Source organism: Trachemys scripta, chromosome 2 (assembly GCF_013100865.1).
Source record: "Trachemys scripta elegans isolate TJP31775 chromosome 2, CAS_Tse_1.0, whole genome shotgun sequence".
NCBI lineage: Eukaryota > Metazoa > Chordata > Testudines > Emydidae > Trachemys > Trachemys scripta.
The window spans coordinates 27,943,478-27,967,508 of NC_048299.1; the positions used below are offsets into that span (position 1 = coordinate 27,943,478).

The 24,031-nt window shown below is 41.6% G+C and overlaps 1 protein-coding gene across 3 annotated transcripts in view; it reads left to right on the top strand.

Moving 5' to 3' along the window:
- The window catches only part of NRP1 (neuropilin 1), a 136,089-nt gene that overhangs the window by 63,028 nt on the left and 49,030 nt on the right, over positions 1-24,031 (top strand). For all 3 annotated transcript variants that reach the window (XM_034760106.1, XM_034760107.1, XM_034760108.1), the window contains exons 6-7: positions 6,779-6,934; positions 11,859-12,025. In XM_034760106.1, the coding sequence (XP_034615997.1) occupies positions 6,779-6,934; positions 11,859-12,025 (323 nt within the window). The remainder of the gene's footprint in view (positions 1-6,778; positions 6,935-11,858; positions 12,026-24,031) is intronic.

Genomic DNA, 24,031 nt, shown 5'->3' on the forward strand with positions numbered 1-24,031 from the left:
GAAAGGGTTTGAAGTGAGTTAAGATACATTTTTAATGGAATTTTATTGGGCATTTTTGTGGGAAATATTTGTAGCTGCAGCCATAGTTACAGGTTTAAATAGGCAGCTGCCTAGGACATCATGCATAAGAGGACATTAGAATAGAACTGGGACTGTTTATGGCACTAGAGCAGGGTGGGAACTGGATTTTCCATTTTGCAGGAAATTCCAGGATTTTTTTTCCAGGTTGAAAGGGAACAATTTGAAATTTCCCATCAAATGAAATTTCAAATGAAAATTTGTTTTGGGTGAATCAAAATATTTGGATAAAATTCCAGTGCTTCACTACAATATCAGTGTAGTACAGTACAGTATAAAAAAGTATGCCATCAGAAAGAATTGAAATGAAATATTGTTTCAAAATAGAAAATTGAAATGATCTATTCTAAAAAGATTGAACAGAACATTTTGACCACATCAGAATGCTTCAGTCTGATTTGTTTTCAAAATAAAATGTCATCAAAATTGACAAACCTGTGAAACATTTTACTTTTGATGAACTGGTATTTTCCAGTGAAAAAACCTTCCGTTGGAAAATTTCTGACCAGCTTTAATGCTCACTCTTGAACAAGCTAGTCCCAAAGTGATCTTTCACAATCATGGTGTTTCAGACCAGCTGTACTTCTATGTCCTCCAACAGCTTGATCCTGGCAGGTGCTGAGCCTTCTGCAGGTGCTGATCTGACCTTGATCCTGCAAAGCAATTAAGCATGTGCTTATCTTTAAGCATGTGAGTGATTTCACTGACTTCAAAGGGATTTGAAGTTTATGGGGAAGTTTATATGTTGACATTTAAGCATGAGTGTAAGTGCTTTGCTAGGAATAAGGCCAGAATGCTCAGCTCCCTGCAGGATAGCACTGTTTCTGCAGAACTGTGTGTGGTGGGCATCTTTTGACCTCAGGTGCTCCTCTCTTTAACACCGCAGCAGCTGGTACAAACTATTCTGGAAAATATCTGGAAACTACAGTCAACCCTTGCAAACGACTGAGCAGACACAGGGCCATCTTTTTGAAGGAGGAAGTGACACAGGGCACTGAGTGGGTTGGTGTGAGCAGGGGAGCAAAAGAGCAATAAGTCAGTATGTGATTTTGTGTTGGTGTCTTTGCCTAGGGCACAAATGTACCTAAGCCCAGCCCTGGCTAAGAGCAATCTATTGATAACTTCTAAGAAAAATAGTGCCCTCAAAACCATGAATAGCTGAGGTGATGAATTGCACATATTCATGCAGATTTTTTTGAAGCTTTATGGATTGTCTTCCAGAGGCTCAAAAGCAACTTAAAGAAGTTTACATATGTTTTGAGCACCACAGGCTAAGCATTACAGCTCTGGTCAATACCACAAGTGCGTGCCCTAATTATAGAACTAAAAAGACTTTGCTATCGTTGTTCACATCAGTGCAAATGAAAGATGCCATTAATCTAGCTGCCTTTTTGTTGTTGTTGTTTGTAGTTATTGTGGTTACTCTCTATACTGCTGATAACCTTTTAAGGAATAGTATGTAACAGCTCATATTTGACTACTGGACGAGTTAGGGCAGGTGTTCATTTTTCAAATTCCATTAAGCACCCTAAACACTAAATTATATGTAAATGTTTAGACAATAAAAACCCTACTATCCGGTGAAATACTTTATATTAGGTTGTCAAATGATTAAAAAATTAATCGCGATTAATTGTGCGATTAATCACACTGTTAAACAATAATAGAATACCATTTATTTGAATATTTTTGCATGTTTTCTACATTTTCAAATATATTGATTTCAATTACAACACAGACTACAAAGTGTACAGTGCTCACTTTATATTTATTTTTATTACAAATATTTGCACTGTAAAAAATAAAAGAAATAGTATTTTTCAATTCACCTCATACAAGTACTGTAGTGCAATCTCTATCATGACAGCTGAATTTACAAATGTAGAATTATGTATAAAAATAACTTCATTCAAAAATAAAACAATGTAAACCTTTAGAGCCTACAAGTGCACTCAGTCCTACTTCTTGTTCAGCCAATCACTCAGACAAACAAGTTTGTTTACATTTGCAGTAAATAATGCTGCTCGCTTCTTGTTTACACTGTCACCTGAAAGTGAGAACAGGCATTCGCATGGCACTGTTGTAGCTGGCGTTGCAAGATTTTTATGTGCCAGATGTGCTAAAGATTCAATGTCCCTTCATGCTTCAACCACCATTCCAGAGGACATGCGTCCATGCTGATGACAGATTCTGCTCAATAACAATCCAAAGCAGTGCGGACTGATGCACATTCATTTTCATCATCTGAGTCAGATGTCACCAGCAGAAGGTTGATTTTCTGTTTTGGTGGTTTGGGTTCTGTAGTTTCCACATCAGAGTGTTGCTTTTTTAAAACATCTGAAAGCACGCTCCACACCTCCTCCACTCAGATTTTGGATGGCACTTCAGATTCTTAAACCTTGGGTTGAGTGCTGTCGCTATCTTTAGAAATCTCACATTGGTACCTTCTTTGCATTTTGTCAAATCTGCAATGAAAGTAGTCTTAAAACGAACAGCATGTGCTGGGTCATCATCCGAGACTGCTATAACATGAAATGTATGGTAGAATGCAGGTAAAACAGAGCAGGAGTCATACAATTCTCCCCCAAGGAGTTCAGTCACAAATTTAATTAATACATTTTTTTACCGAGCGTACTCAACATGGAAGCATGTGGAATGGTGGCCAAAGCATGAAGGGGCATACAAATGTTTAGCATATGTGCCATGTATGTACCTTGCAATGCCAGCTATAAAAGTGCCATGCGAATGCCTGTTCTCACTTTCAGGTGACATTGTAAATAAGAAGCGGGCAGCATTATCTCCTGTAAATGTAAAGAAACTTGTTTGTCTTAGCGAACGGCTAAACAAGAAGTAGAACTGAGTTGACTTGTAGGCTCTTAAGTTTTACATTATTTTGTTTTTGAGTGCAGTTATGTAACAAAAAAAAATCCGTAATACAAAAATCTGTATTTGTAAGATGCATTTTCACAATGAAGAGATTGCACTACAGTACTTATCTGAGGTGAATTGAAAAATACTATTTCTTTTATCATTTTTACAGTGCAAATATTTGTAATAAAAATAAATATAAAGTGAGCACGGTACACTTTGTATTCTGTGTTGTAATTGAAATCAATCTATTTGAAAATGTAGAAAAACATCCAAAATATTTAATACATTTCAATCGGTATTCTATTGTTTAACAGTGTGATTAAAACTGCCATTAACTGCAATTAATTTTTTTCATCACAATTAATTTTTTGAGTTAATCACGTGAATTAACTGCGATTAATCAACAGCCCTACTTTATATGGCATACAGTATACTTTAAAAAGCAGATTTTAATGTTCATTAAGATGGATAATTAATTTACACTTTAAATTAGTATTTTAAGATGGATATCACTGACACTTTTTTCCAGTGGATTTAAGCAAGATATGAATTTGGCCCCTTAGGCCAATGTGAAAGGCAACTATGAAGTATGCAACATTGAGATGAGTCTGATGGCCTCAAGGGAAAATAGTTCAGCTCAACATCTCTTCTGTGGCTTCATCTTTACAGAAGGAAAAAGGAAGCACAACTAGAAATAGACTTTCTAGTGAGAGTGTTAAACCACTAGGCATGCACTGTGAATGCTGAACCCCTGACATGTATATACTCAGAACAGCTAGCTTTAAATTGGAACGGGCAGAACTAGTGTCTGCATTTTAGGATGGTTCTGTAAAATAATTTTTTGCTGCCTCTTCAACCCTTTAGCCTAAATATAATGAATTCCTTTCCACTATGATCACACCAGTCCCATGCAGACTAGCTGAGAAAGGAGGCAGGAATCTCAGGGACAGATAGAGCACTGACAACCAAGTGGATAAATCCAGGGAGAGCTCGCACAGATGCCTCTGCTCTTTTGGCAATGTCAGATGGCCTCTGATGAGTCTACATCAATTCCAAGGGTGTATCTACCCTTCAGACTGGGGATGTGATTCCTAGCTTGAGAAGACATATTCACACTAGCTGTGATTGAGCTAGGGCTCTAAAAATTAGATTGTAGCTATGGCAGTGTTACAGGAGGGGCTAGCCACCCTGAGTACATGCCTCTGGTCTGGGACGGGTACATACTTGGGGCAGCTAGCCCCTTCTAATGCTCATGCTGGCACAGCTACTCTATTTTTGTGCCCTAGCTTGATCAGAGTATGTGCCTTGAAGCTGGGAATAACACCACCAGCTCAAAGTGTAGACATAACCCAAGTGACACACATTTGGACGAGATCCTCATGTGGGGTGCTCACAAAATTACACAAATCCTTATTGCTGGAGGCTACCAACAGATTTCTAGGCCTAGTCTCCAGTAGGCTATCATTCTAGCATCAGCGGTCCAGAATTCAGATGCATTCTTCTGTCTGGATTTTGGGAGAGCATTCTCTGTGTTGAAATTTATGTATTCCTTTGCCACATACATCATAAGTGAGAATTTGTTCGCTCTCTCCTGAATGGGAAGGATTAGCAGGACACTACAAGAAATAGAGACACATTCCATCTAAATAAGCAATGATATTGTCTCTTTGGATTATTGTTCAAGCTGTTTTCTCCACAGTACATTATTTGGTGTGGTGACTCTTTATACATTATTAAGTAATTTATTCTCATTCAGAAGTCTGCAAGACTTAAATGGGAAAAAAGCCCTCAAAGTATGGTAGGTATTTATATAGGAGAATAAGAAGCTCTATTTAATCTAGTTCTGCTAGGATCAATATTGCATTAGTTCAGTAAGTTAAGGCTTACATGTTGTGTAAGAAAATTCAATACCTCTTTGTATCATGTTTTGCAAAGCTTTTGGCTCCTGAATCTATGCAGCTAGCAAAGAGAATAGCACTGTGATATCTAGAGGCAATATTCAGAAGAATGAAATGCAGAATTACCAAGTGTGTTTTAAAAATTATAAACCAGTGAGTCATGGTGAATCTTAAAGCATGAGTCTGCTTTAAACAAAGTTCTCTTCTGTTTGCCATTTCAAAGGGTCTTTCCCTGCAGGAAATGGGGGAGGGGGACTCTGAATGCCATAACATGGAGGCCACATCTCTCCTGTTCTCTTGTAGTCTTCAGCAAAGTCAGTGGCTACAATGATCAAAGGCCATAGTGGGAAGGAGCAGGGTCACAGCTGTTTGCCCATCCTAGGAAAAAAAGACAATGAAGGGTCAAGCTGTATTCAGACTGACGGAATTTTTTTTTAAAGAGTGGTACTGCTAGTGCTCCAGAAGAACAGCTTTCTCATTTCAAATAATAAGATCATAAGTGGTTTCATGGTTTCCAGGGCAGGAAAGAATCCAATTTATGTCCTCTGCAGCATGTTCCATTACATCCATACATCCAGAGCAGCCATGGTGAAAAAAGGGCCTGAGTTGGCTGGTGACTATTATTTTAAATGTGATGGCATTGCCAAGGCAACTGGAAGCTGATTCTATAAGAGACTGTGGCCAGAAGATAGAGGGAAAAAAACCTACATTGGCAGAAGGGGCTACATCATCTAAGCTGCTTCCTTCTGGCCGCACTGGCATAGTAGAGAAGTGTGGCTGGCAGTGGAGGTTATTCCAAGTGGAAACTGTTTTATTTGCTGGCAAAACCCAGTGAGTTTCTAGAGAAATTATGTTAGCTGATGTTTATCCTTGCATATTTAATAACTAAGCTTTGTAAACGTTTTAAGTTTTAAACTGAAAACTAACCAGACTTCCAACAATGATGATGATGTGACAGGGTGGTCATTTAGCTCTGGAAGGCTGAAGGTGTGGGTTTTGTGGCTTGCCAGTATTATAGCTAAGTTTTTGCATAGAATCTAGTACTACATTCAGTGTTTGTTAGCAGAGATTTATCACTGTTCAGCAGTTTATGGCTCTATCCAAGAGGGATGCACAAGCACAGGAAGGCCTTATATATAGGTTGTGGGTAGCCAGATTAGTCAAGGGGGAAAATCATCACACTGCATAAACCAAGCAGAAAAATATCAGGATTTGTTTTTTAACTTTCAAACTGTAATAAATATCTCTAAGGAATTCAAAAGCAAGAGGTGGGGGAAATGTTCATACTTCATTTTATTTTTTTTCCTTGCCAGTGTCTGAGTAAAGGGGGAAAAAGAGCTGCTAGAAGCTGTTAAAAGCTCAAATAGGAGGGAACAAGGGTCTCTCATTGATCACTATGTAATTGCAAGAGAAGAAAACATTTTTCTAAATTTGCTGAAAAACTAATGACACGTTGCCTGCAAAACTGGGACAGTAAGTATCTGATTCTGCAAGGTGCTGAGTAGACTCTCAGTCTCCTTTACTTTAGGAGAAATTCATATTGTTCAGCACCTTGTAGGCTGGGTGTGCAGAGTAGGCCACTTGGAGCCCCTTATTATCAATAGGTGCTTTAATCAGAAAATACTTCTGCTTCTTTGTGCGTGTAATTTTGTACCATCATTGCCCATGACGGACCACTTTAAAAACTGTACCTTTTGAAAATCTAGCCCTATATTTAGCTTTATTTGTTATCTGGAACATTGTACGAGTGAGATTATTATGGCAGGATGAGCAATTTTCCGTTCATTACTCAGCTATTGAGGAGACAGTAATTTTAAACTGTTGCAGGGACTCCCTATTTCCTGCTGAGGGATCTCTTTGGTGGGCTATTGTATTGACACTCATTGTTGTAGGAGAAAGGTAGTGAACTATTATGCTTTGTTTCTTTTCAGTTGGCCCTCACATAGGGCGTTATTGTGGACAGAACACACCAGGCCGAGTGCGCTCTTCAACTGGAATCCTTTCAATGGTTTTTTATACTGACAGTGCGATAGCAAAAGAGGGATTCTCCGCAAACTACAGCATCTTACAGAGCAGTGTCTCAGAAGGTCAGTGTTTATCTATCCTGCAGGGCCTTGTGGTAAATATTCTGTTATGTCTTCTTGAACACTGGATGCCCTATGAAACATTAAAGAAGCCTTAAATAATAAGGGTGGTGGGATTTTTTGTTTTGTTTTTAAGCAGGTAACCTTTGAATATCAATGTGAGGAGAAGACACTTCTTCGTGGTTTTATTTTTTAATAAAGTCGGGAAGGTAGAAGAATTGTTATAAATAACTAAGTTGGCAGAGTAAACCTGGGACTGATGAACTGTGGAAGCATTGCACTGAAACAATGAAATATGAACAAGGCTTGCAACCTTCAAAAATTCATATTCTTCTTTTGTTACAAGGAGTGAGCTTTGATGATCAAGTTCCTAGATGAAAAGGACTGATTTACCATACATAGCCTTCCTCAAACCATATCATAAGAAATCTTTGGCATTATTCTGAAATCTGTGACAGATTTCTCTCCCAAATGTCAATCTCAAATCTCTTCAATGCTTATCCTTGCAACACAGCCTGAAATGTTTAATGGAGGCCTCACATTACACCACAGCATTGTAGGCTTCCTTGTTTGGTTTGAACTTAAAACAAAGGGACTTCTTAGGTTTCAGGCCCTTTTTAATCAAACCCTCTCCTCTTTGTCTCAGTTAATGAGGTCCAAACGTTCACCCAGAATGAATGTAACACTCCCTCAAAGAAGAATCAAGAGTTACCTTGCATAGGGTGAAATTCTCTCCCTTCTCAATGTGAAATCTAAGTAAATGGACCAGAAGCCAACCCAACCTCCAGGGAGGATATAAAGCGCCCTATTCCACCACTTAGCCTGGAGCTGCGGCTTTAATCCCTGTACACACTGAATGTGGGATATTCTGGCCACTTGGTGCATGTTGTTTTAGCCCTGGTCTACACTGGAGGGGAGGAAGGGGTTCAACCTAAGATACGCAACTTCAGCTACGCGAATAGGTCAACTTACCTGGCTGTGAGGACAGCGGCGAGTCGACTCCGCTTCCGCCTCTCGCAAGCTGGAGTTCCGGAGTCGACGGGGAGCGCGTTCGGGGATCGATTTATCTGCGTCTAGATGAGACGTGATAAAGCAAACCCCAATAGATAGATCTCTACCCGCCGATCCGGTGGGTAGTGAAGACCTGCCCTTAGATTCATTGGCCTCTTACTCAGGTGCAGGAGATGTAGCGTATCCCTGTGCCCCTGCTCCACAGCCACCTTCCTTCTGTCTGTACAACCATTGTGTTGGAACCTTCTACTATCATGGATTAATTTTACCCTTAAAATACAGTGCAGTCAAAATGTTAGGGCTTGTCTACACTTAAAATGCTGCAGCAGCACAGCTAAGCTATCTTAGCGCTTCAGTGAAGACATCAGCTACACCGACAGGTGGTCTTCTCCTGTCAACATAAGTACTCCACTCTACGAGAGGTGGTAGTTAGGTCGATGGGAATTGTTGACTCTGGGGGTTAGTTTAACTGCATTGCTCAGGGATGTGGACTTTTCATACCCCTGAGCAATGTAGTTAAACCAACCTAACTGCCTAGCATGGACCAGGCCTAAGTGTGTGTATATATATATATATATATGCACATTTATTCACAGTGAAACAGTAAAAATAGGTTTCAGTAACCACAGAAACAGATTTCTTGTTTAATCCATGCTAATAGGGTGTGTCTTTGTTCCCTCTAGTGGTTAAACCACATACAGAGTCTGCTATTGGCTCCAAGCTAAGGCAACCGCTCCTTTACCCCAAGCAGTCATTACTGCTTTCAGCTGAGATTCCAGGGGCTCCCACAAAGTACTGTGGTCAGGGTTGGGTTAATCTTTTGTGGGCCTGGTGCCAAACGTATTTGTGGGCCCCCATGGGGGCAATGGAGCGAGGGGCAGGCCAGGGACAATGGGGCACAGTGCGGCGGGGATGGATCCGCTCCACCCATCCCAGTGCATGGGCACTGTTTACAAACCAGCAGCAGCAGCCAGATGCACGTTGGCCTGCCCCTACCCCTCGGGGTGGGCCCATGTCATGCGCCACACCCTCCTCCCCCGCCCAACACCCCCCATACCCAGAGACCGCCCCCACAGACACTATGCCCTGTGCTCCCCGCTGAAATCTCCCACAGACCCATATGCCCAGCACCCCCCAGCCCAGAGACTCCCCCACACACTCCTCACCACAACTGCATAGCACCCCACACAGACCCCACACTGCCCAGCACCCTCCAATGCATACACACCCCTATGCCCAGAGCCCCCGATGCCCCACTGCCCAGCGATCTCCCCAGAGCCCCACCGCCACAACTGCACAGCATCCCACACAAACCCCACACTGTCCAGTGCCCCAACATACACAGACTTTCCCCACCCCTCTATGACCAGCACTCCCACACCAGCCCCCACACCGCCCAGGGCCCCAAAACACACATATCTCCCCCACCCTCCAGAAACCTGTGCCCTGACCCACCAGATGCACTCACCAGCCCCACTGGGAGGTGACCATGACTGCTGGGCTGAGCCAGCAGCACGGCTCAGGTCGGTCCCGGGACAGGGATCGCTCCAGCCCCTTGGGAGCAGCGCAGTCAGCCAGGCTGGAGCAGGAGCAGAGCCTGTCCAGGCTGGGCTCCCTGCAAACCCACTTGTCTGGTAGAGCCCAGCCATGTCCCCTCAACCTCGTGCTGCTCTCCCCACCACTCCCCCGCATTGGCTGAGACTTGCCCAGTCTCTGCACCAGTCCCAGGCATCTCAGCCCCGGGGAGGCGGGGAGGGTCCCACAGCTGGTGGATGGCAGAGACCACTCAGAGCCAGAGCTGCACTGGGGAGTGGGGCAGACCCCCCGGATGCAACCCCCAAGAGTCCTGCCCAGCCTGCATAGCAGAGCCCGGCTGCTGGGTGGCGTGCGGGACCTGCTGGCAGGGAACCACTCACACAGCCAGGCCTGGGTGCTGGACTGCCCTGAGCGAGGGGCCAGATCCAGCTGTATGGATGGGTTAGTCGAGTCTATAATGGGCCTCTTCAAAGTGTGGGCCCAGCACCACTGGCACCATTGTAAATCTGTTACTGATTTTGGTGGCTCAGGATTTGGGGAGAATGTGGTACATCACGGGTAGGGTGACCAGGTGTCTGGTTTTCGACCGGAATGCCTGGTTGAAAAGGGACCCTGGCGGCTCCAGTCAGCACCACCGAGCAGGCCGCTAAAAGTCTGGTCGGTGGTGCTGCGGCGCTAAGGCAGGCTAGTCCCTACCTGTCCTGGCTGGCGCCCCGGAAGCAGCCAGCAGTTCAGCCTCCTAGGCGGGGGGACCATGCGGCTCCGCGTGCTGCCTCCACCCTGAGCACCAGCTCCGCACTCCCATTAGGGGTGGGGCTAGGGTATTTGGTTTTGTACGACTAGAAAGTTGGCAACCCTAATCATGGGAGATGTAATCTGGCCAGGGAGCTCAACCCATAGAGGAGAATTGGGGCACGAGGCACCCACACTACAATTTCCAGGAGGCACCATGACAGCATTTCCCAAATGAAGTTTTTGGTTTTCAGCCAAAAGCTTTTGCATGAAAATTTTCAGGGTTTTTTTTTTAACTGAAAAGTCAAAATTTTGCACAGGAAAAATACACATTTGCAAACTGTGTTAGTTGTCACAATTCATTTAAAAGCATTTTCATTCATCCATCTATTAAAATTCCTCCCCTTCAGTGTTACTCTTTTGTGTACAAACATGTTATTCTAGCCCTGAGTTAATTAATGGCTCTTATTACCACACTCTAGTTTGCTGTCTCACAATACAAAACTGTTGATTTTTTTAAAGTTATAGGTGACATCCTGGTTTTCTTGTGGGCCATTTATCATGATGACAACTCAAGGAAACCTCTCCCCAGTATAAGATTAAAGATTCACAGTTACATAAAAATAATTAAATATATTTCACAGCATTACAGGAAATAAAAGAAAAATCATATCCAGTCATATTTCTGTTGCAATGGGTTTTTAGATATTTTACTGCATGTATCTAGTCTAAATTTAGTGCTTGTGAAAGGCACTGGCCTATCTGACCTCCAGTTTAGAGAGGATAGGTATGAAATGCACTGGATTACAGATTCGGAAACTAAAGTCCGTTCTGTCCCCTCCCCCCTTTCTCCCTCTCCCCCAGCAGATATAGCATTGGCAGTAAAAATGCAAGCATCCCCACACCACCATGTAAATATGCCTCAATCCTGAGTGGAGTAATCTTCTCCATGGGTCAGAGGATAATTTAGTCCCCATGGCCCATTCAGCCTTTGGCCAGTCTGTAAAGACTACTAACTAGGCAGCCAATTATTGCTAAATTGTCATGGTAATGTTTGTCTATGGAGATTGGATGGGGACCATCAATTCATGTAACTTACAACTAGTTATCAAAGGAATGGTAACTCCTTTTAGTCATTAAACACCTGGGCTGGATTCAAACCTGGTTTGTTTTCCTCAATATCCAGGGTGTGGGAAGAATTGATGGACTTTGTAATAATAAATTGTAAAGTATTTTTATATTTGACTCTAATACATTACATATATTACAAATTTTGATGTGTCATCTGACTTGTTTGCTCCAGTTCTTATAGGTTAAGCATACATTGTTTTATGTTATAAATCCACCCACAGAAGTAGTTTGCTATCCTAGGAAAGAGAATTTGATTGTCCTGTATTGAAATGGCTACAATGCTGGGCTAAAAATATTTGTATAGCATTATTATTGCAGGAATTGCCATGACAACTCAAGTGACAGCATTAAGAATGACACTACAAGCCCAGTACTGCCTCAGTTAAAGTTACTGAAGAATTCAAAGTCACATATAAACAAGATTTTCATATTCAGAACAGGAAAACATGTTCTCATTATCCTGAGACTAAACTGAAATAGCTGACTAAAGTAATTATGGTAATTTATTTTTTTTCAGATTTCCAGTGCATGGAACCACTAGGTATGGAATCAGGAGAAATTCACTCTGACCAAATCACTGTCTCCTCCCAGTATAGCACCAACTGGTCTTCAGAAAGGTCCCGGCTAAATTACGCTGAAAATGGATGGACCCCTGGAGACGATTCCAGTAGAGAATGGATACAGGTAAGAAGATAATGTTACAGAGACAATATTAATAAAACTCAGTGGAGTGCATTCAAGTTGGCAATGGAAAATGTAAAGAATATACAAAATAATACAGTAAAATATTTCTGCATAATGTAAGAACTGTAGCAAGTGAATATCTTACATTTCCTGTTATACACACACACAAAAAGACTGACTCCCGAAGGTATAACAAAGAAAAGGTCAAGAAGATTAATTCTTTTGCTTCCTGCGTCTATTGTTTTTTCAGTCTTCTGGGCACAAATAACAGAGATTTTGGTTTAGTGGAAAAGTCAATATTAGTTTAACATACACTTAAAGTGAAATGGTCCAGTAAACTGAGCATGTGCTATCCCTCTAACTGATAATACTTAGAGTTATGTGGTACCATGCTTAATGGACTAGAATTTCACCTCTAAAGGCCTGAATCCAAATCTAGATTATGTCAGAAATGAAATGAGTTCACTGTTCCCAATCTTGACCTTAGTAACTATTCTTCCATATCACAAAACAAAACATTCTTTAGTATGACTGGTAATCTTGTCGCCAAAGAACTATTGATATAAGCTCTGGTCCTGCAAACACGTATGCACCTGAAGACTCTCATTGGGTTCAGTGGGACTACTCATGTTTTAAAGTATTTGCAAGATCAGGTCCATAGTTCGCTGGTCACATCATTCCTGAACATGTTAGATGTATTCATATTAATTATTGTGGAATAAAACCAAATTCATTTTAGAAGACTAATACTAATATTTATATACCTAATATCATGCACACACAAAAAGTACAAACTTATCTGCATTATTTGAGTCTTTTTAACTTCTTGCTTTAATTGTGACCCAAACTCTGTTGCTGACAGCAACAGCCAGAAGTTTCACTTATGTCAGATTAATAATGCTGTATTTAAGGCTTACAGCATATTAAATATGTGGAGTTCTCTTTCTGCTTCTGTTGTTTTCCATAGGAAATTACTAACTGACATACAAAAACAATGCATCATTAGCCATCAACAAGAATGTTCACATTGCTGCTTCCTGTGAGGTTTGCAATGTGCAAGAAAGCTTAAAAGCATGTTGAGCAGCAGTCAGTAAGGGGAAGCAAGAAAGGAAATTTCTTACATTTCTGATTCTTTGCACACAATGGGACTCTCAAGAGTCCTGCTTAAGAGGCCCAGACATATCCTGAATTGCTGGAAACTTGCTAATTGTAAGTGATGGACTTAGTAATACTTGAATGTGGCAAAAAAGCAGTTGATTCTTATTCCCTTAACTAGCCATAAATAAGTGTTAAAACTTCCCAATCTTTACCTAAGAAGTAATAGGCTTGGTATTAATCAATGCTGCTTGAAATCCATGGAATGCATGTGGGAAAAGAGTGGAATGCATCAGAATCAAATTCCATGTGTTTCATCTGGTTGTATGGCTGCCTTTCTTTCTTTCTGTCACTTACGCATTTGTTGCTTCATAATCAAAACAAGTAGGTTAGTCAAATCTAATTCATGTGGCTTATGTGCTTTATTCACTTATAGTAATTACATATATATAGTTTAATCCCTTAACTGAAGAACTAGATCTTTCCATGAAATGTTTTTTTTTTTAATGTATTATTTTTTATAACAAACATATAACAAAATGGATTCGGTCCTAAATTGCGCTAACCTTTATGCTTGGGACTTTAAGCCACCTTTCCATTACCCCAAACCTGGCATAGCCAGGGACCGAAAAAGCCTCAACATAATTTAGAGTGGGCTCAGGCTGCAGTGTGCTGCTATGCCAGCCAAGAAACTGGTGGAGTGCCATGTGCTCCATACTGGCACACTGTCAGCTGACCTCTCACAGGCCCTACCTGTATCTGAAGTGGTATAGCCTCAGACAATTTTCCCCAGGTGCTAGGGTCTCCAGGGGGACTTGTCTCTCTGAAGTAGAATTAATCCTAGAGACATCTGAGCCAAAACAGCTCCATACCATCCTGCTCCCAATGCAGGGCTGTGTCTAGTTGACATGACTGAGCCCATAACATAAAATCCTTTTAAAAGATTTGTTATATTACATATGAAAACTCCACTCAACCTGCATGTTGTAGAGGAGCTCTACATTGCAGGTCTCTGCAATTCACCAGAGAGCGGGTATGTGGCTGGGGCAGGAGCATGCAAACAGCACAGATGTATGCACCCAAACTCTGTGGGTCTGTTTCTGATTTACACTAAGGCCGCTTTACACCACTCCAGCAGTGTAAAGAGGCCTCAAAATGGGTGTAAATTTGAGGCCCCTTTACATTACCAGAGTTTTAGTGTGAAGGAGACTCAGGCCCTGGGAGTGAGGTGGGGAGAAGGAGTAGGACGCACCCATTGCTCCCACCTATATTCTGCAGAGGCAGCAGCCACACAAACTGGCAGCCCAGACAGATTAGCGAGTTGGAGCCGAGGATTCCGTGTCTTGGTCCTGCATCATTTTCAGTAGCTTGATTCCTTTTTCATCCCAATTGGCTCAGGAAGTTTGAAATGCAGAAAGACGTAAGTGACTGATTTTAAATGATCATCGGTATTATGATCATATTTATTTATTTAATTACAAACTGAGGAACAGTGGGCTAGGTGCTTTCCACTAAAGTCAGTTGAAATTGCTGGGTCAGCTGTTCAGCACTTTTGAATATCAGATACCTCAACATGGACTTAAGCAGCCATTTGTGAAAATCTTGAATGTTGTGTATTATGATTCAACATCCTTTGGTGATACTTGTAATAAACCTGTGTTGCAGGATTTTATCTGAATAAAAGCATGGTCCATCAATGGCTAATAGTCAGGATGGGCAGGGATGGTGTTTCTAGCCTCTGTTTGCCAGAAGCTGGGAATGGGCGACAGGGGATGGATCACTTGATCATTACCTGTTTTGTTCATTCCCTCTGGGGCACCTGACATTGGCCACTGTCAGAAGACAGGATGCTGGGCTAGATGGACCTTTGGTCTGACCCAGTATGGCCGTTCTTATGTTCTTATACTGACTACACACAGTAGGAACTCTGGGATTCAGAGAACCAGCAAAACAGGCTGAATGATATATCAGTGTTGAACCTGAAATTAAGCCCTGGTCTACACTGAGGGGTGGGGGGTGGGGGGGAAATCGATCTAAGTTACGCAACTTCAGCTATGTGAATAATGTAGCTGAAGAGTCGACGTACTTAGACCTACTTACCGTGGTGTCTTCACTGCGGTGAGTCGACTGCTGCCGCTCCCCCATTGACTCTGCCTGCGCCTCTCACGGAGGTGGAGTACAGGAGTTGACGGGAGAGCGCTCGGGGGTTGATTGATCATGTCTAGACTAGATGCAATAAATCAACCCCCGCTGCATCAATCGCTGCCTGCTGATCTGGCGGGTAGTGTAGACATACCCTAAGTTGAAACCACTTCTCTTATAATACTAGCTGGATAAAGATCCACTGCTTTAAGATTTTCAAAAATGTGTGTATTTATTGATCCATTCACACTTGTAAGACCCCAATTTATGCATGAACAGTTAGGTGGCTAAGTGGTCATATCTGCCTTTGAAGGTGTGTGTGGGGGGCAGTATTTTTTATTGGACCAATTTCTGTTGATGAGAGAGACAAGCTTTTGAGCTCAAAAATTTGTCTCTCACCAACAGAAGTTGGTCCAATAAAAGATATCGCCTCACCCACCTAGTCTCTCTAATATCCTGGGTCTGACATAGCTACAACATCATTCTAAATTCCTGATACATATATGCAAATCAAGTGTATAAATGAGATGTGTGCAGCTGTACATATGCAAGGGTGTTTGAAAATGTAGCTCTAATTATTTATTTCCTTGCTTTGCCATTCTTTGTATGTGGCAAATACCACTAATCTCCTTTCCCTTCTTTTCCCCTCCCTTCAAGGTTAATATTTTTGCTAAATCCAGTTTCATATCTGGAGCGGGACATCTAGAGGGCATATGATATGATTGTTTTCCTTGAGGTGTTGATGTCTCTGGGACCATTTCACTGAAGAAAATTAGCAAAATGGTGGCTGCTTGTAATATTTCATTGAACAAAGATCTGCATGAATTCCAGCTGTGGACATATGATCTATTCTTCAGTAGGAAAACTAGATTCTCCCTTTGTGCCCATAAAATATTTCTCACTAACTCTTAAGCCCAGCTGAACATCAGTTGCACACCCTCCTGTGCTAAATGTATGCTTTCTTTTATTTTTCATTTTGAAATATATGTCAAAAGCTCAGACAAAAGATCAACAGCAAAACTACATCTCACATAGCTTTTTCTCCACTTCTTGTTACTCTTTTGCAAATGTTTAAAATTTGCTGAAATAACTTGAACCTAGGGGTGACTATATTGTCTCCAGTGGAGTCAGCCTGGGCTGAGTTTCTTCCAGTGCATTTTAAATGATCACATAAATATTTTCTATTAATATACAAATAAGAATAGAATTAAGACATGAAAGGAACGCATGTGACAATGGTTACCAAAAATAAGCCTTAAATTAGTTAATTGTTCAATGGAATGTTACTATCTCCTGACCTTAAGCTAAACCTACTTGTTTATTTCACTTATGTTTCACACAGTAGGTTTCCATTTTGTGATTAAAAATAAATAAAAACAACCCTTTAATTTAATCAAGAGCAAGATACTGCTGTTGGAATGTATGCCAGTGTCCCTTATTAACATATCTTTTCAGGGGAAAAATAGTATAGTGTTTCCATTTCTGTAATCTAAACAACAAACACGTTAATAGGTATCAATTACCAAACAGTTCCAGCTCTTAGAACCAGTAAGAAGGCCAGGGTGAGGGTTCCACATCTGGCTTTAGTGAAATCTGTTCCTGTCTGTGGTATTTAAAATTTAAAGAACTCCTGTTATTGTACAATTGGGAATCCTAGGGGAGTACAATGTTAATGAAATCCATAACATGCAAGGATTTTATGACTGCACTTTCAAAACTTTCCTTTAAAAGGGATGGCTGGTTTCTGCCCTAGCATCAGTAATTGGATTTTTACAGAGTACATTTAATGTTCACATTTAGGACCTACAGTTACACTGTGTGTAATGTAACACATGAAATTCTTATATTTAAATGACGTCCCTATCTTGTTTTTGAAGCCCTTGAGCAAAAACCAGGCACTCCTAAACATGACAGGCCTTTACATCTCTGAGCCTCTGTAATAGATCTTAGCCACTTCCCTTCAAGGGGGAACGTAAAAGACTGCAGTGCTACAAAAAGAGCACAATACCAGAGAGGGTATGTTAAACAGAAGTCACTGGAGACCAATGTGTGTGTGTGATTTTGAGATTTGTTGCCCATTACTAGTCTCATTGGTGACCTACACTATCAATAATTCTCATGCCAATATAGCTTTTCAAGCCCTCTGTGGACATTTTTTGTATATATTTACTGCAGAATATGCAAGTTACTATCAAAATATTCCTTCCAATCTCTGTGGAACTATTATTCCTTCCATACAGCTCAGCAATGATGTCTGAGGTGTGCATTTTTCCTTCTTTCTGCCTGGTCAGGCAAAGACATCTGTGAGTGTGTTTCTTATTCCATCCACCCAGCTGGGCAGGAGTATCGGTGCAATTTCTTCTTCCCTCCACCTACTTGTACAGTAGCTCCTTAGCGGTGCAATTCTTCTCTCCTGTAACATTTAGCAAGCCCTCTACACGCAGGTTGCTTGCAGAAAAGGGTACAGCATGTCTATTAACTATACGAGTACTTAGACTGAGCAGCAGGCTTCTGCCATGGAGCAGGTCCCCTATTATCCCCCTTTTACTCTCTGGTCTGTCTGTCTAGATTCTTATACCAAACCCATCTCTGTGGCATCTGAGCACCTACTCAGGGTAGTCAATAGGCCCAACTGTCCTCAGGAGGATCAGAAGATATGATACAAAGTGAGTTTCCCAAGGCTTCTGGGGTTTACATGCCTCTTGTGGACATGTAAACCTAAGTCTGAAGTAGGGGGGCAAGAACAGGCCCCTTAAATAATACTGAGCCCTCACTAGCCTCCTTTGGTTAAGGTATCCGGTGTGTATTTACTGCTAATTTTCTTGTGCAGAGAAAATATATAGAATGATTTTAAACATTCTTGTGTACAGAGTAGTTCAGCAGAATGATAGGGACTTCTGAAATGGAGCTTTCATTCCACATTTGTCTTTATTTCTTTAAATTTGCAGTTATCTATATTCCTATAATATTTATCCCTTTGTAAGTGTGACATAAAAGCATGCGGAACTGATATAAATTGGTGCACAGCAGAGTTATTCCTGCAAAAGTTTGAAAATAATTGCATTTCATCATTTGGTGCCTTAGGCATTCAGCCGTGTAACTGGCCTATTTCCTTATCAGGTATTCACTTAAAAATACAGTCAGTATTTATATAGGCTGGTGCACAGCACATTAATTTCTTTAACAGGGTTATTCTTACATCAGGCAGTTGTTTAGGTTGGCTTTCCTGAGCAAGCTTATCTAAATGTTTCACATGAATGCTTGGGAAAGTATAAACCTTGGTGCCTGTGTTTTTTTGTTTTTGGTTCTTTTGGAGTTTGCATTGCAGTGAAGTGCATCATACTACTGCATGTGATAAGATGAAACCTGGAAAAACTCAGCTTTCAAGTCCTCCCAATCTTTGAAAGGCTGCCTGAGAGGTAAACTTCACAGGCTGTAGTGCTGAGCTTCACTCATCGTTAGGGAGTGCCTTGACATGAAAGCACAGTAACTGTCAATTCTTCCCCCTCCCCCTTCTAAGAATACAAGTTATATATTCACTTCATGTCATTTTACAGTTCATAATGCCACTCCAGCAAATTATAACAAGCAATGCTGGCTTTTCAGTTGTGTGAGGAAAATCATTATGGGTGTCTTATGCTCTGAAGATATGTTTGCATGAAGGTAAAGAATGCTACAGGAATCTTCCTTTCTGGATATTATTACAGAGTATAGATGGCACAGGCCAGGAGCTGGGTTAATTGACCAGGAGGAAGCTGTGACATGGGAATAAATGATGCAATTTGACAAAGGCACATACTGAAACCAGATAGTAAAAGAGCCACAGAACGTATGACATTTGGAATGTTTCAAGCATTTAAATTAGCCAGTTCAAGCCAAGAGAACCCCCAGGCCTTGCCGTTGTCCCTGGGAAGTCAGAGTGGCGAGGGGACACTCACGGTACTGCACAAGATTCTTTGCTGTAACAAGCCATGATAGGTACAGTCTGCGGTATGACAGAAAAACCTTCCTACCCCTCTGTTGACCTTGACAGACAGCCTTGATATAGCAGGATCCTATGGGCCTTAGGGGGCAAGCCTATCTCCAGCATATGGGAGCATGCCAAGGCTGCACTTGTAGCCTTATTGCAATAGGCTACTCTGGTCACGTCACCCATTATGAAGGAGCCAGTGGATCAACATAATCAAGACCTACAAGCTATTCACATGCTTCCCAGCCCAGCTCCAGATCTCCATGTGCCTTCTCACTGCTAGAATGGCACCTCCTCCTGGCCATTCAAGGGATTAACTTCCCGAGGGCAATGTGCCTTCACATAGTTGCACACCACTCTCACTCAAGCTGCTGCCGCCTCTTTGTGGCTTGACCCTCCAGCCAGGTCACTATATGCATTTTCCCCCTTCAGGGCTATCAAAGTCTTTCTTCCACAATCTTAGGCAGTCTTCCCATTCACCACCTCATTGCCACTTCCTCACTCCTAGGCAATCTTCCCACTCACTACCTCAATGGCTAGTGGGGGGAACCCAGGCTGCCCTCTACTCCGGGTTCTAGCTTAGAGACCCTCTAATCAGCAGCCCAGGTCTGTTCCATTCTCAACCTTACCGCCTTTCCATGAGCCCTTTCCTTACCGTCACCTGGCACTCCCCCACTCTGAGTTTGCCACCCTCCCAGACTCCAAACACTCCTCCCTTCTGCCAGAGAGTGACTATAGACTTTCCCAGCAGCCTTTACTGCTGCCAGATTCCTGAGTTTTTACTAGCTCAGCCCACCTCTGCTCAGGTGAGCCTCCTTCTAATTAGGGCTTTCCTCCAAACCTTAATTTTCCCAGCTTGCAGCCTAATTGGTTGATTGGGCCCACCTGTCCTCTCAGAACCAGTGTGGGAAGTACACCCCATCACATTCCTCCACAGCTGGAAGAAAAAAGCCCCTTTGGAGCCAAGCAGAGCCCCTGTGTGGGCTCCTCTGGTTCTGCCTCCCACCGTCACGCAGTGGAATCCCACCAGTTCCACTGCAGCCAAGGCCGTAGATATGAAGGAAGGAGCAGGATTTGACTTTAAGTGCAATAGAAATAAAATTAATCTGCAAGACAGGGCAGGTGTCAGACTGCAGCAGTGGCAGAAGGGGGAAGAGAATGATGGAGGGTAACAGTTAGAAATATGGGGCTGTGGGTCAGAACACACAGCTGAGGTGTGTTATAATAAGGATAGTTGTTACTGAGCCAGAGAGCTTTGTGCCTGTGGGGCCTGTCCATCATTCTGAAGATGATGGACATATTTATTTTACTGCAGAGCATCTCACTGAGACTATCAGGCATTTTTTGCCTATTCTTTCCACACTTGTACAATGGTATGAAGCTGAGGATTTTATGGGTCTTGTGGGTCCATCCCTATTCCCCCAACCATGCTCCAGGGTTTCTGTTGCTGTGTTATTTGCCTCATATGTCCCTGTGTTTCCCTGCCTTTTTTTCTTAGTTTTTGCCACTAGATTACACTTTTATTTACCTAATAGGTAAAGTGGAAGGACAAAGGAGATTCTCTCCATGTCGTAAATACCTGCTCTTCACAAGGCAATTCAACTTCTCTCCCATGTTTTGTTACTCCTCTGCCCCTGGAAGATAGGGAGTGGAGAAGGGTATATTTCTACAGGGGGAAAGTTCCATTTTTGGCTCACCTATGAAAGTTTAATTTTTTTTCAAATGATCTTTAAAGGGGCATCAGTGCAAACTTTGTAACTCTCTGATAAACAAAGCTTCCAGCACATAGCTGACCAAATAATTAATGCATCCGAAGAAGTGGGCTGTAGTCCACGAAAGCTTATGCTCTAATAAATTTGTTAGTCTCTAAGGTGCCACAAGTACTCCTGTTCTTCTTTTTGCGGATACAGACTAACACGGCTGTTACTCTGAAACAAATAATTAAACTGAGACTCACCTCATCTGCTCTCAGGAACAACTGGCTTTTCTTCAGAGACTGTTTACACATAACTTCTAACAACCAGCTGTCCCTATGTCGCCTGTTCCTTCTCTCCTTTGCAGCCTCCTATGTTGAATGCATTGGTCCAAATTCATTCATGGTGTAGCTTAACTGAAGCTACTCCAGGGATGAGCTTGTCCCATTATGGTATGAATTGAGGCAGCTGCATATTTTAACAAACTATATTAAGGCTGCAGATTATTTTAATACTGAATGAAGTGGCTAAAGTAAAACACGCTTTAAATTAGGCATTTCCCTTGATTTACCAATACAACTCCGATTAAGGTCAGGTTCTGCTCTGGACTTACACGACCCTTGTAGTATGGACATAATTTTAAAGTGGTATTATCAATGTTGTTTGGCCAGAAGAATTGATGTTCCTTGTCAGTGGTTCTCTATGTAATGACATCCTTACCTCAGGAAATCTACTCTGGTATTTGCTTTCAGAAACCAAGATGCTAAAGATAGTTAGATGTCCCTTTCACATTGCTTGAGGGGAGCAACTTCTGCAGGGTGGAGAGCACAGAGAAGTGGAGCAACAGCTCCATAGCATCATCCCCTGCCCTTGGAAACCCATCAACATGAAATCTGCATGGTTTGAGCAGGTTGTGCGGGAGAAGAGCAGGGCTGGGGAATGGCCACTCAACACATCAGGTTCCCTTCAGCTACTGAAAGATTTCCAAGTGAAATCCTCATGGCAATTAATATAGTTTGAATTACCATTACCTTCCTTCTGCAATTCCCCCAGCCCCACACTCCCCTCCTTTAGCACCAGGAGAGAGCCAATAGCATTGGCAGGTTCTTCAGAAATGCTGTCAGAAGGGAGGAGGGGACTCAGAGATCACCACTTAGGGCAGTGGTTCTCAACCTATGGCCCATGGGCCACTTGCGGCCCAATCAGCACAGAGCTGCAGCCTATGTGACATCCTCAGGGCCATACAGGTAGTATTGGATGTGACCCACAATGGTAAATAGGTTGAGAACCACCGACTTAGGGGTTGGTTACCTATATGACAGGATCTATGCCAATGTTTCTTGGCTTCTGCTGCATTTCCAGATCTCATACCCTGTGGAAATATTAAATTGAGAATATTAAAAAAGTCTAAATTAATTGAGAGGGAACATACTAAGGACACTGCAAGGTGACCCTTCTATGTATGTACTTTATCCCTCTCTCTCCTTCTCTCTGTTTATAGCATGCCAATGACCACAGCATCTCACCATAGATACTGGATTTTCCTCCCAGGAGGAAAGCATGAAGCCTATATATTTTTAAAAGACTTGACTTATTGTTAGGCTAACAGTAAACAAAAAACAACATGCACCATGTGCTGTGCTAGAAATGGGGAGTCAATTTTTTGGCCTGACAAACTTGACAGCCCCCTTTAAAAGAGAAAAAATGAATGCAGAAAAAAGTGAGCAATTGCCTGATTTGCAGAGATTGTGTCAAATGTTGAGAAAGCGAGAGCTGCTCACAGATAACAAGAAACTATGGATATGCCCATGTAACTCAAAAGTACTTACCTACTCCCATGCTCATGAATATCAGGTCTATCTTTGGGTCTTTTTCTGGATGTCAGTGGCTACACAGGCAGATCTATTTGGAAGATCAAAATCTAAGTCAGTAGAAGTTTTATCCATTATAATATATCTCTTCCTCATGCTTACCAACGTCCTCCTGCTGCATTAGTGTGGGTGGTAAAGCAGAAAATAGGGGGCAGCTAAGGTTATTTGTGTGTGTTTACATGTGTACAGTAATGTACTTGGATTCAGAATGCCAAAATGTATTAGGCAACAAGGTCCTGGTACCTACGCCCTATGATACCTCTGGGACGTGATTACCTGTGATTACTGTAACTGGCAAAAGAATGTCACAACAGTGCTGTATAGGTGAAATTCACTGCTTCCCACACAAAGCCCAGCTTCTCACATGGGAAGCAGTTTGACTGGGAGACTTTGGGGTGCTTGCATTTCATTTGTGAATGTTAGTTACTCATTAACTTAGAAAAATGCCCTATAATTATGTTCTTCTATTAGAAGAAACCGGTTCTGTAAGTATTGCTATAGAGTTTCCCATTTCTATAGTCTCTAACACAAACTTGGGAAGGTTACATTCAGACTGTACTAAGTACTTGTCTTCATTCCAGATCACAGGATTAAACTCAGGTTTAAAATTAAATGTAAATTACAAATAAGCATTCAAAAACGTTAATTAAAAGTATTAAGTTCTTGAATCATGTATTGCTCAGCAAGGGTTCCTAAGTATCTTAGCTGGAGAAAAGAGCCATTCACATTTTTTTCTTTTTCTGACCCAGTCATTGTACATGTCTTAGGTATCCATCTGCAAGTTAATGCAGAGTTGAAGCAAAGGTTTTCATTTAAAAGAAGTAATATTTCACAATTAGATATGCTTCTTGAAGACGTAAAACAATCTTTTTCTAAAGCACTAGAAGTACATCAGCCTTTCTGTTCATTGCTACAGGGAGATTTCAAATTGCATAAGATGCTGATTACTTAGATTCTGGAGTCCATAGAAATCCAAATACTATTACATTTTCTTCTTTTTGTTATCAGAGTTTATTATATCTTAGTGTCCAGGTTCTAAGGAGTTATCAGGTATGAGATAACTTAGGAAGAAGGTATTTTTCTGATTCTTCTGAATATAATTATGTTACTTCATAAATGTTTTCAAATATATATTTTAGTAGAACATAGAAATGAGTATTTGAAGACTTGTTTCTCAGCATTGTGTATGCAATGAATGCATTTCATCAAATACATTTATCCCATTTCATCATAA